We start from the raw sequence: 12,994 nt of genomic DNA on the forward strand, positions 1-12,994 counted from the left end.
CCCGGACTCACCTCCCGCGGCAGCCCCTCGGGGACTCGGCAACCCCGCCAGCCCGGAGGAGGCGGGACGGACTCGGGGCCGCGGGGGCTGCCGGGAGCCTGTTGCCTGGGCAACGGGCTGGGCTTCGGAGAGCTAGAGCAGCCGAGCCACAAGTGTCGCCGGACGCGGGGAGCGGAAGTGACGCCATTTCCTGAGTCCGCGGGCGGGGCTCCGGGGCTCCCGGCGGAGGTCTCCCTGTGGGCCGTATGGAAGGTGCGTGCGAGGGCTGGGCTTCCCCTGTTCCGTGGAGAGGCCGCGGGTCGTGGGGGCGGCGGGGAAGGCCGGGAGCCCGCGGCGTGTCCCGTGTGAGAGGGACAGCTGAGTGGGGTGCTGTGCGGGAAGGGTTTGTCAGAGGTGCGACGCTCAGAGCCTCCCGCCTGACTTGCCGGCCCCTCCGGGAACCTTCCCTGGACTCCGGCGGTCAGGATCCCCGGCCGTGGAGCTTGCAGTTTGTAATAAAGGCTGTCTCTGTGCCGACCAGTGTCACGTGGGCCAGTCGGTGCGTTTGCGGGTGGCAGTGGAGCGACTTGCGTCCCGCACTGGCCCGTGACAGATCGCTGATATCTCCCGGCTTGCCTAGAAGTCGGAGCTGTGCTTTCTGCAAGCTGAGTCAGATGTGATCCTCTCCCTCAGGAACCCCCGCTGAGGGACGAGTACCCGTAGTCAGAGCAGTTCCTCCACGTAGCATGTTTGATTCACCATATACTGTATGTGCAAGACATGGGGAGGAAACGAGACTTAACTCCTATTTTGGTTGATCTCGGTCCAGCGGGGAACGTAGACATTGAGCAGGTAAAGACTGGTGAATGCGATGACAGCCCAAGTATAGGAGGCGACAGATGTCTACTGCAGTCATTCCTGATGTAACGGGGGGGGGGGATCCAGGAAGACTTCTTGATGGGACTGTTCAAATCTGCCTCCTGTTGCTATGGTAAAATACCATGACTGAAAAGCAACTTGAGGTCTGGCGTTGGTGGCGCATGCCTTTAATCCCAGTACTTGGAAGGCAGAGGCAGGAGGATCTCTTTGAGTTCGAGGCCAGCCTGGTCTACAGAGTGAGTTCCAGGACAGCCTCCAAAGCAATACAGAGAAATCCTGTCTCGAACTCCCCCCCCCCCAAAAAAAAGCAACTTGGGAAGGAAAGGGTTTATTTGGCTTACCTTTCCAGGTCACGGACCATCATGGAGGGAAATGGTAGGAGCCCAACGGTGAGCAGAGGCAGGCACATGAAGGAAAGCTGCTCACTGGCCTGCACCCCAGCTCCCTCCCACGCCCGTGCATGGTAGCTAGCTTGCTTTCTCTTCCTAAGATTTTATCCAACATTTTATGTGTATGAGTGTTGGCCTGCGTTTATGTAAGTGCACCATATATGTGTAGTGTCGACAGAGGCCAGAAAGAACATCGTAGCCCCTGGAATTGGAAATTACAGCCTGTTGTGAGTGCTGAGTCCTCCAAAAGAGCAGGAAGTGCTCTTAGCTTGTGAGCCACCTCCAGCCCCTCAGAGAGCCTTCTTATACTGCCCAGGACCACGTGCCCAAGGGTAGCACCACCATAGTGGGCTACACCCTTCTGCCTCATTTGCCACACAGACATCCTCACAGACAGCTCTTCAATTGTGACTCTCCCCAAGTGTGTCGCATTGACAGGAAAGCCAGGACAATGGCTTTCTTTGTTTATATCATTTTTTTTCATTTAACTATTGCAAATATATTTATTGCAACTTACAGATAAGTTAATATGACATACAAATAGAATGTTAGCTATAATTTTTCTGCATTTAAATTTTTGCATCAGAAGAGATGAGTCTCAAAATATTCTAGTCCCCAAGTGAAGATGAGGTTAAATTATAGAAAAATAAAATCTCAAGCTAGAGATGGCTTAGCAGTTAAGAGCACTTACTGCTCTTCTAGAGCATTGGAGTTTGGTCCCAGCATCCCAGTTAGGCAGCTGACACACACCTATAACTGTAACTCCAGGAGACCTTGACAGGCACCGCCACAGAGGCACACAGACACACACACACACACACAAATCTCTAAAATCTGATCATTTAGATGTCAGGGTACAAATAAGCGTTACCACGTTTCACTTCTCAGAAACAGACATTTTACCTGTATGCACAAGCCTTTTGTATGTTACCATATTGACACTTAGAGCACCATTGTAAGATTTTAGCACAGGGAATATTCTACTACACTCCCCAAGGATCTTCTTTCCTCAGGCGTTTTCTTTCATGGGAGGGGCTTTAGCATTTGGAATGAAAGTGACGAGAATCCTGTTATTCTCAACAGTTCATTCTGTCCCCATCGCCATCAGGTCCTTTATGTAGTAGGGAAGCACATGGGAATGTGTAAAGTTTTATTCACTTAACCACCTTACAAGGTGGCAGGTTTCTCTATGGCGTTTTCATACTTAACTTCCACTTATGCCCTCTTACCCCGTATCCCCTTCACTTTCGCATCGCCTGTGGGAGTGTTTTTCACCAAGTTTTTGCTTATTTTGGCAGTGAGGGTAGAACATAAGGTAGGGAGGCCGCCGCTCTGCTCCAAGCTCGTCCACTGCCTGCTCCTTGCTGGGCTTGGCTCATCCTGTGTGGCTCCAGTTGTGTGAGCCTGTCCTTGTTGGCCGCTTCCTCTCCATTTCAGCCTTGGTAAAGCTGGTTTGTGCTGTTCGCTATACTCACCAAGTTCATGGCCCATGCTGACTCCCTTTCCCTGGCTTCTTGTCATTCACACCTCAGCTTAAAGGGCCCTTTAGGTTCGTGCTAGCACCAAACCCTCGTTTCGGTTTTTATTTATATTTAACCTCGGAATCCTGCTACATAGCCCACATTAACCTCTTTTTAACTCACAGTGGTTCTCTGGCCTTGAACTCTTGGTAATCCTCCTGCCTCAGTCTCTTGGGCACTGGGATTAAAGTCCGTGCTGTGACACCTGGCTTCTTGTTCCATTTTTTTACAAATTGCTTGTGATCTGAACTGGTAAGACTATTTACGTGAATATTGTTTGACTCTCTTTTGGAAGGTAAGTGCCATGGGAAAAGTCTCATTCAATTGCAGTAGCCTACCGATATTAGTTGTTTAAGCAAAGAATGAATGAAAAAAATCAATATATTCAAAAGCAGAGGTGTGGGCTAGGCATGGTTGCGCAGGCTGCAGTCTAAGCTACTTGGAAGACCGGGCAGGAAAATAGAAAGGTCAAAGTCTGTCTAAGCTATAAAATAGCTTCTGCGTGCCTGGGCAACTTGGTGATGCTGTCTCATATAAAATGGGCTAGGGCTATAGCCCTGAGGGGCATGCACAGGGCCTTAGTTCAGTCCCCAATACCATTGAAACAAAAAAGAACAGCCCTAACGGATACTGAGTTAACTGGGTGAGTGAAAACACACATGGACAATTAATATGATCCAGGTTGGAATGGTACAGAGCCGGCATTGGGGCACAGAGTAAATAAAAGACTGTGTTGGAGAAGGAGTGGACAAACCTGGGTACTAGTAATCGACCTTGTGATACAGGTCAGGACCTCACAGCCTCATACATTATTTATATACTTTGTTTTTTGAGACAGGGTCTCACTATGTTGCCCTGGCTAGCCTGGAACTCTGTGTAGACCAGGCTGCCATGTATCCACTTTGAACAGCCCTGTGGAGCAGGTGCTGGTTTATCACCACTTTGTAGATGAGAACATTGAAGGTGCAAGAGATTGACAAAGAAATCTACCCTCAGAGCTGACAGAGCCATGATTCATGCCCAGAAAGCTTGGTCCTCAAAGTGTGGCCTGCGGGGCATGCAGCTCCCGAGTGTCCTGGATTCCTCCCACCCGTGAGATGGCCGTGTAGGGCTCAGGGTTGGAAAGGCAGCACAAGCTCTGCTCTCGGTCTTGCTTTCCTTGCACAGTGGGATCAGGTGAGTCTTAGATGGGCAGCGCTAGCTTATGGAAGGAGCTTCCCAGGAGAGAGCTGCATGTGTGAAGACCTCGTCAAGAGAGTTCTGCCTGACAGTGGGGGTGAGTGTCAGCCTTGACGCGGGCAGAAGACTGGGTTTCTTCCCACTCCTAGGCTGGGAAGGTCACCTCTGCATGCCCTGTGTCCCACCTGCTCAATATGTGCTGTGCTGAGCTTTCAGGAGTCAAAAGCCCTGTTTAAGGGTTCAAGGTGCCTGGAAGAAGGTAGCTGGATTATAGTCAAGACTAAATTACCTCATAGGAGAGAGAATGGGAACCATTGATGTATTAGCAGAAAGTCAGTTTTACTTGTTTCTGACTCTTAAAGTAGACAAGGTGCTGTGGCACACACCTTTAATCCCAGCTCTGGAGAGACGGGGGCGGGAGGATCTGTGAGTTCAAGGCCAGCTGGAGCTACATTTGTTTGAGACGCTGTCTTCAAAAAGAAGAGTAGACAAGTGTCCATGCAGCCATGAGCTGAAAACATCCTCTGAGTTTCTGGGACATTGGTTCATCCAGTTGGTGCTGCATTTCAGAGCATTTTACTATGGAGGGCTGTGGTCATGCATTCCTTAACAGTCGTGTTTTTCCTGATCCCTATCAGCAAAGACTCTTGGAATTGCAACACCCAGGAAACCTGTCTTATCTGTCAGTGCAAGAAAGATTAAAGACAATGCAGCTGATTGGCATAACTTAATCCTGAAATGGGAAAGCCTCAGCGATGCCGGCTTTACCACCGCGAGCAATATTGCCAACCTGAAAGTCAGCTTGCTGTAAGTACATGCGGAGTTCCCTGAACCCCAGTGGTCTTCCTGCCTCTGTCTCCTGAGTGCTGGGTTACATGTGTATACCACCACTCCTGGCTTATTTACATCAGCAGCTCCCCACCGTCTGCGCAGGTTACTCTCATGCTACTGGGCCGATTTTCTGCCTCAGCCTCCCTAAGGAACTGGAAGCACAGATGTGCAACATTATGCCCAGTTCATTTGTTTTTCCTTTTTTAAGGCAGGCTAACAGTGTAGCCAGGCTGACATGAACTTCTCAAGCCCTGGGAAGTGCAGACTTTTGTTCACAGCTGTGGGATCAGAGACATCCGGGCACCAAGCATGAGGTGAGTTTAAAGCGTGTCGTTTGCACCCATTGTTATCTCCTTTGTCCAGGAGTAAAGAGAAGGTTGAATTAGAGAGCAGCAGCCCAGCTTCCAGTGAGAAGGAAGAAAAGACAAGTCTGGACTACAGCAAGGAACTTGAAGCGCTGTGTGAGGAGCTGCAGGCCACCTTGGATGGCTTGGTAAGACCTAACTCACAGTGCTGGTCCTCCACATCCCGTCACTCAAGCCCAGTGGATGTTTGGGGTTCGCTTGACAGTGGGAGCATTCAGAACTGCCAAAGACCCTTTCTCCTCAGCCTCTTTTGCCACGTACCTAGCAAGCCCTGATGCCCCTAAGATGCTGTCTGGTACATTGTCCTGGGCAGTTTCAGCCACCTCAAGGGTCTGTCAAGTAAATATTTAGGCTTTGTGGGCCAGAGCATCTGTGTCATGGTGACTTTTCCATACTGCCACATACACTGAAGCAGCCATCGTCATTAGTTATTGACTGTGGACGTAACAGGTCTTACATCTGGTTGTGGTCCAAATCAACTGAACTTCTTTTCAGATTGTTTGCACTTTGGCTTTGGGAGATCTGCCTGAAGTACTGACTTCATAGTAATGTTCCGCTTTGGAAATGTTTTTGACATTTCTTTACTGACTTGCATTGAAAGCTGTTCCAGGCTTATTTGCATATTTCCTGCCTCTTTCCCCGAGTCAGCCTTTTTTTTCCCCAAGGGGCCCAGGTCCCTTGCACAGGAGAGTCCTGTTAGAAACCTGTTAGCGCCGGGCGTTGGTGGCGCACGCCTTTAATCCCAGCACTCGGGAGGCAGAGGCAGGCGGATCTCTGTGAGTTCGAGACCAGCCTGGTCTACCAAGTGAGTTCCAGGACAGCCTCCAAAGCCACAGGGAAACCCTGCCTCGAAAAACCAAAAAAAAAAAAAAAAAAAAAAAAAAGAAACCTGTTAGCTCTGGGGCTAGAGAGATGTCTCAGTGTTAAAAGCACTTGCTGCTCTTTCTAAGGTCTGCAGTTCAGTTCCCTACACTCATCGGGCAGCTCACAACTGTCTCTAACTCCAGCTCCAGCCAATTCAGTACCCAGGCCTCCACAGGCACCACACACACACACACACACACACACACACACACACACTCGTGATAAAATAATCTTACTAGAGAAAGCAAGTTGTGCATGCTAGCCATCAGGTTAGAAGCTCTCTGCTCTGGTGACCCTGAATCTGCTTTTTGTTTTTCGAGACAGGATTTTCTCTGGTTAACAGCTCTGGCTGTCCTGGAACTTGCTCTGTAGACCAGGCTGGTCTCAAACTCAGAGATCCGCCCTGGCCTCTGCCTCCCAAGTGCTGAGATTAAAGGTGTGTGCTACCAACAGCTGACTTGAAACTGTTTTGGAAATGTACTCTCATTCAGTGTTCAAACCCCGGGGTTGGGGTTGGGGTTGGAGGTGAATGCTGTTTTTCATGTTCCCCCAGCCATTGCAGAGGTTTGGCTTTCCATGTCTTTCTTTTCTTGGGAGGTCGGTGCAGCCTTTCCCTTGCTGTGGTCTGTGTGACTGTGGGAGACACTACAGACGCTGGTGGATGAGTGTGGGCTGTTGTTATATTGTTAGCTCGACAAAGCACAGACAGATGTGACTTTGACTGCAGGCATGACAGGTCAGAGCCTCCAGATTTTCCTCCTCTGAATCCTTCTAAGCTTTTCTAGAATTAGGAGGGCTCTGGAAGGTCCGTGGGGTGCAGATTTTTGTTCACAGATGTGGGTTCAGAAAGCACAGGTCCTGTCCTGGCCCCACCTCCCCACCTCAGTCTTGAGAAACTTCCCATTGTTGAACGGAAATGATGGAGCCTGTCTGGAGGTTAAGCCAAATGAAATATTGAACCTAAAATTATTTGAGAAGGAAGCAGAGACCTTTTAAAGATTAACATTTGCTAAATTTAGTGTGTGCCTCTTTAGATAAAGCCAGGGACGGATGGTTGGGAGGACCAAGTACAAGGAATTATGATTTTGATGCTGTGTACTTCCTTTATCTGCCTCCCCCAAGACACACAACAGCTAACTATACTTGGGAGTTAGACGTTTTTAATAAGCCTTTGCTACCTAAACCTCAGCCCTCGTTCTTAATGATCACTCATAGCTAACCAGGTGCGTCACTGCCCTTGGTCTGTGTTAGCCTTTCTCGTCACCATGGAGACAGTGCTGGGGTTTGCTCCTGGGAGCTGACAGAGGACACCGCTGCAGAGGGAGGGCGTTCTGTGGGTTTCAAGTTCTCATTGCGCTCTTCCGTGTGACAGCAGGCTCACAGAGGTGGCAGTGAACTCCAGGGCAGTGCCTTTCTGCCTGTCTCACTCAGAACAGTGGCCCAATCTGGGGTCCCCTGGTCTTTGGAGCTAAAACACTAGTGCTGCTTAGAAGTCTTACTGCGGTAGGACTCGGCAAGCTTTCTTCTGTGGGGCTGTAAAAATCCAGGGCTTAGTGCCAAAGTAATCCAAAGAAAGGAACCACAGCAACCACCTGCCCGCGTCCCCGTAAATCTGCTGTCTGTGGAGGTGATGGGGTGAGCTACAGGGATTTTAACCTCACCAGGACTATATATTGTAGCCTTCAAATCTTTCATAATTACTAAGTCTAAGATTAGAAATTCTAAACAGTATTCTCATATTCCAAATTAATATCTTTTCAGACTAAAATACAAATGAAAATGGAAAAGCTGTCTTCAACCACCAAAGGAATTTGTGAACTAGAAAATTATCATTACCGGGAAGAAAGTAACCGGCCCCCTCTGTTCCACACATGGCCCACAGCCTTCTTTTGTAAGTAGCTCTTCTGGAGGTGGTTTTGAGGGACATCAGCATTGGTTAGATCTAGTCTTTAGGAAAGGACATGGAGCATCTGTCTTTTAAAATATAAATTAATGAGCTTGGCGGTAGTGGCACATACCCTTAGTCGCAGCACTTAGGAGGCAGAGGCAGGCGGATTTCAGTGAGTTTGAGGTCAGCCTGGTCTACAGAGTCAGTTCCAGAATAGCTAGAGCTGTTACATGGAGAAACCCTGTCTCGGAAAAAAAACCCAAAACAACAGAAAAAGATATAGATATATAATAAATGTAAAAGTAACTTGAAGACAGATACAGTAATGCACATTTCTATGATGCTAGTAATGGAGAAGCAAAAGCAGGAAAATTGTCGGTTCAAGACCAACTTGGGCTATAAACTAAGAGCCTGTCTTTAAACTAATAATAAATCAGCCACCAGTTGAGGACCTTTGGCCAACCTCATAGGAGACCATTGAGAAAAATGAGATTCATCATGGTCTGTCCTGGCTAGGGTTTCTATTGCTGTGCTGAAACACCATGACCAAGGGTGACTTGGGAAGGAAAGGGCTTATTGCCTTACACTTCCACATCACTGTTCATCACTGAAGGAAGTCAGGACAGGAACTCAAGCAGGGCTGGAACCTGGAGGCAGGAGCCGATGCAGAGGCCATGGAGGATGCTGCTTACTGACTTGTTCCCCATGGCTTGCTCAGCCTGCCATCTTATAGCACCCAGGACCGCCAGTGGGCTGGGCTCTCCCCAGTCAGTCATTAAGAAAATGCCCCACAGCCCAACCTTCTGGAGGTGTTTTCTCAGCCCAGGCTCCCTCCTGAGACTCTAGTTAATGTCAATGGTACAATCTGGTAATCCCAGTACTTGGGAGGCTGAGGCAGGAGGATCACAGTGAATCTGAGGGCAGCCTGGACTCCAGTGCGGGGCTAATAAAGCTGGTAAGACGGCTCAGCAGGTGCAGGCCCTTGCCACAGAGTCTGATGACCTGACCTTGACCCCTGGATCCCAAGGGTACTAGAACTAACAATGCCTGCAAGTTGCTCTCTGACCTATGTGCACACCATGGCATGTACACACACACAAATAAATGCAGTGTTTTTAGGTTAAGCTCTGACCTATGTGCATACCATGGCATGTACACACACACGAATAAATGCAGGGTTTTTAGGTTAAGCTCTGACCTATGTGCATACCATGGCATGTACACACACACAGAATGAATGCAGTGTTTTTAGGTTAAGCTCTGACCTATGTGTACACCATGGCATGTACACACACACAAATAAATACAGTGTTTTTAAAGTTGAGCTAGTTGATGTTGGCTTTTTTTTTTCCCTGGTTTTTCGAGACAGGTTTCTCTGTGGCTTTGGAGGCTGTCCTAGAACTAGCTCTTGTAGACCAGGTTTGTTTCCAACTCACAGAAATCCACCTGCCTCTGCCTTCTGAGTGCTGGGATTAATTTTAAAGATTTATTTTACTTGCAATTATTTGTATCTGTGTGTAGGTATAGGTACATACATGGAGTCCAGAGACCTCGGGTCCCCCTGGAGTTGGAGTTATGTGTATTCATGAGCTGCCTGATATGGGTGCTGGGAATTGAACTCAGCTCCTCTGGAAGAGCATCTCGTGCTCTTAACCGATAGGCCACTTCTCCAGCCCCTTGTTTACTTTTTTAAATGGTCTTAATAGGTATCCTTGGCTGAACTGTTATTCACTATGTAGCCTAAGCAGTCCTCAAACTTGTAGGATTTCCCCTGCCTGAGTCCTCCAAGAACTATTATTGCCTAAATCTTGATGAGGTGACTCTTGGTTTTGTTTTTTGTTTGCTTTTTATTCCTTTTTCCCGCCTTTTTTAAAATTTAAATTAGAAACAAGCTTGTTTTACATGTCAATCCCAGGTCCCTCTCACTCTGCTCCTCCCCACCGACATCCTATCCCATCCCCTTTCTGCTCCTCCATGTGTTTAGTCTGAGAGAATATCCCTCTGTGGATGGGCTCCCAAAGTCCCAAAGTACTAGGGATAAATACTGATCCACTACCAGAGGCCCCATAGACTAACCAGACCTCTAAACTGACATCTATGTTCAGGGAGTCTGGAACAGTCCTATGCTGGTTTCCCAGCTATCAGTCTAGGGTCCATGAGCTCCCCCTTGTTCAGGTCAGCTGTTTGTGGGTTTCTCCAGCCTGGCCTTGACCCCTTTGCTCATCACTCCTCCCTCTCTGCAACTGGATTCCAGAAATTCAGCTCAGTGTTTAGCTGTGGTGTCTGCTTCTGCTTCCATCAGCTACTGGATGAAGGCTCTAGGGTGGCATATAAGGTAGTCATCAGTCTCTTTATCAGAGAAGGGCATTTAAGGTAGGCTCTCCACTATTGCTTAGATTGTTAGTTGGGGTCATCCTTGTAGATATCTGGACATTTCCCTAGTGCAAGATTTCTCTTTAAACCTATAATGGCTCCCTATATTATGGTATCTCTTTTCTTGCTCTCCTCTATTCTTCCCGACTCAATCTTCCTGCTCCCTCATGTCCTCCTCTCCCCTCCTCTTCTCCCCTTCTCCTTCTCCTAACTCTCTTTCCCCTACCCCCATGCTCCCAACTAGCTGATGAGGTGACTCTTTACAGCCATTACATTACAAGTTACTCAAATGTTATGAAATACTTGTTTATGTAAAGATGTGTTGCATTTGTTTGACTATGAAATAGATATGTTGCTGTTTTCCTTGCCTGCCCAAGACTGAACAGCCAATAGCAAGGGAGGAGGTATAGGCAGGGAGAGTGAGTACGAGGAGGAATTTAGGCTTGAGGAAGAAAGAAAAGGAGACGCTAGGGTCCAGCCACACAGACACAGAGGAAGCAGGACAAAGTGTCTGTGTCTTTATTTGGGAGCTGGTTGGCGACCCAGAGAAAACCCCCAGTTACACTCAAGGGCTGCATGGCCTTGTTCTGCCCTGGCTGGCCTGGCTTGGTCGTCCTTTGCCCGTGCTATCCCAGTGTGCTCTGGGCAGGATTTGTGTGCTGGCTGACGGTGCTGTTGTACTTGCCAGCCTTCTGCCTCAATCTGTGCTTGAGCTCCACGTGCTGGGACTGCAGTCATTCACCCCACGCTCAGTGTACGGGGCCAGGCATCGAGTCCAGGGCGTCATGCGGGCTGGTGCTCCACCGGATGAGTCAGTTTGCCACCTCTAACTCTGGTTTTTGACCGGGAGCCTGTGAGATCATGGCTAGAGTTCAAGAGAGTGCATTCTCCCACAGCCACGGTGTCTGGTCTGTTGCAGATGAGGTCTCCCGCCGGCTGTCTGACGCATACAAGAAGGAGCTCCTGCTGAAACACACCATTGGCGCAGAGCTGGCCCATACAGCCGACCGCAACCTCAGCCTGACCTACCTGTCCATGTGGCTGCACCAGCCCTACATAGACAGTGACAGCAAGCTGCAGCTGGAGAGCATGCTGCTCGAGACGGGGCACCGGGCCCTGTGACTCCCCTGCCACCTGGCCTGTGATCACGGCTCGGGGCTCCAGACTGAAGTCATTTGGATGGGAACTGTTGTGCCCCAGGGTCCGCCACTGCAACCGCTGCAGACACAGCACTATGCTCTCCCAGCCTGCCCTGTCCCCGGTCATCATGTGAGCACCACTGAATGGAATAAATAGAAAAACGGCTGAGGGGCATCATTTTGTAAACATGGTGCATGTTACACCTGTGTAGACAACCCTGGTTTCCTGTTTTTACTCTATACCTATGCACCTTTTCTGTTTGGTTGGTTGGGTTTTTTTTTGTTGTTTTTTGTTTTTTTTTTTTGTGGTAGTGGAAATCAAACCCAGATCTCACACAAGCTGAATACTTAACCATTGGGCCACACCCCCAACCGGCGCCTAAAGTTTGGAGAATGTTCTAGTTCTGTAATTACAAGTAAAATCCCATGGATACTTGAGGTTTAAAATCTTATCACTTTTTAAGATTTTATTTTTACTGTATCTGTGTCTGTGTATGTATACATGTACAGTTGACCAGGGCAGCCACAAAAGGAGTGGAGCCAGAGTTAAAGGTGGCTGGCACCCACCTGACCTTGTTGTTAGGAACCAAACTCTAGTCCTCTGGAAGAGCAGATCACACTCTCCTATGGCTGGAGAGACATATTAAATATATTCTATAATATATATACATATATTAATAAATGTATTTGTAAATATATATTTTTAATCCTTTTGAGTAGACTTTGGTGTCATGGAGATGAAAACCACTTACCAAGAATTATTGCTGTTTGCATTTGGGACAAGCCAATAAAAAGACCAGTAATCACACCTGTTTACATCTGGAGCCTGAGTATTCTGTATCTCGTTAGCTTTCTTATGATTAAGTATATTACCCGTGCCGGGCGGTGGTGGCGCACGCCTTTAATCCCAGCACTCGGGAGGCAGAGGCAGGAGGATCTCTGTGAGTTTGAGGCCAGCCTGGTCTACAGAGTGAGTTCCAGGACAGGTTCCAAAACAATACAGAGAAACCCTGTCTCGAAAAAAAAAAAAAAAAAAAGGTATATTACCCAAGTTCATAGAGAACTCTGAATTCATCACCAAGGACTGCCTTAGTCAAATGACCTCAGGAAACGCCCACTTCCACCTCTCCCAGTCCCTGCTAAGTGGGGGGCACATTAAAGCCACTGCTCCCATCTGTCTGAGAAAGCATATTCAGGTCACATTGCCTCCTCCTCTGTCTGGGGAAGGGGCACACTTGGGTTTTGGGTATGACTGCCCACCTGCCTTGACACAGGACCTCTTGTACGCTGCTGTAAACACAGAACAGCTGACTGCAGGCTTCCAATTTCTGCTGTCTCAGCCTGTCTCCTGTAGATGCCAGGGGACCTGCAAACACGTGTGCAGCCACTGTGCTGACTTTTTTAGTGTGTTTTCTAGGGATCTGAACTTAGGTCATCACATCAGGCTTGCACGGTGAATGCTATGCTACTCTTCTTTTCCCAGATGAGAAGACAGTGTCGGGTACTCAGCTGTCCAAGGTTCTGGCAACTCCCAAGTTGCATTCCTTCTTCAACTTGACTTATTGAAGTCATGGGTGACACACATGCA

General features: G+C 48.5%; 2 protein-coding genes across 5 annotated transcripts in view; one reads left to right on the plus strand and one right to left on the minus strand.

Moving 5' to 3' along the window:
• Tecpr2 (tectonin beta-propeller repeat containing 2) overlaps positions 1 to 144 on the minus strand; it is a 90,297-nt gene extending 90,153 nt beyond the window's left edge. For all 3 annotated transcript variants that reach the window (XM_005068331.4, XM_040742449.1, XM_040742451.1), the window contains exon 1: positions 12 to 144. The gene's annotated coding sequence lies outside the window, so the exon portion shown is untranslated. The remainder of the gene's footprint in view (positions 1 to 11) is intronic.
• Positions 125 to 12,214, plus strand: LOC101829240 (cyclin dependent kinase 2 interacting protein). Of its 2 annotated transcripts, XM_021226136.2 has the most exons (6): positions 210 to 252; positions 3,935 to 4,043; positions 4,585 to 4,753; positions 5,141 to 5,270; positions 7,768 to 7,897; positions 11,187 to 12,214. In XM_021226136.2, the coding sequence occupies exons 2-6, from the start codon at positions 4,001 to 4,003 to the stop codon at positions 11,387 to 11,389; spliced, it is 675 nt and encodes a 224-aa protein (XP_021081795.2). In that variant the 5' UTR covers positions 210 to 252; positions 3,935 to 4,000; the 3' UTR covers positions 11,390 to 12,214. The 2 variants fall into 2 exon arrangements, with proteins under 2 accessions (XP_012967706.2, XP_021081795.2); XM_013112252.3 differs by lacking the exon at positions 3,935 to 4,043 and having other exon boundaries at positions 125 to 252.
• The last annotated feature ends 780 nt before the right edge of the window (positions 12,215 to 12,994 follow it).

The sequence above is a fragment of the Mesocricetus auratus genome, unplaced genomic scaffold (assembly GCF_017639785.1).
Source record: "Mesocricetus auratus isolate SY011 unplaced genomic scaffold, BCM_Maur_2.0 Super-Scaffold_15014, whole genome shotgun sequence".
Lineage (NCBI taxonomy): Eukaryota > Metazoa > Chordata > Mammalia > Rodentia > Cricetidae > Mesocricetus > Mesocricetus auratus.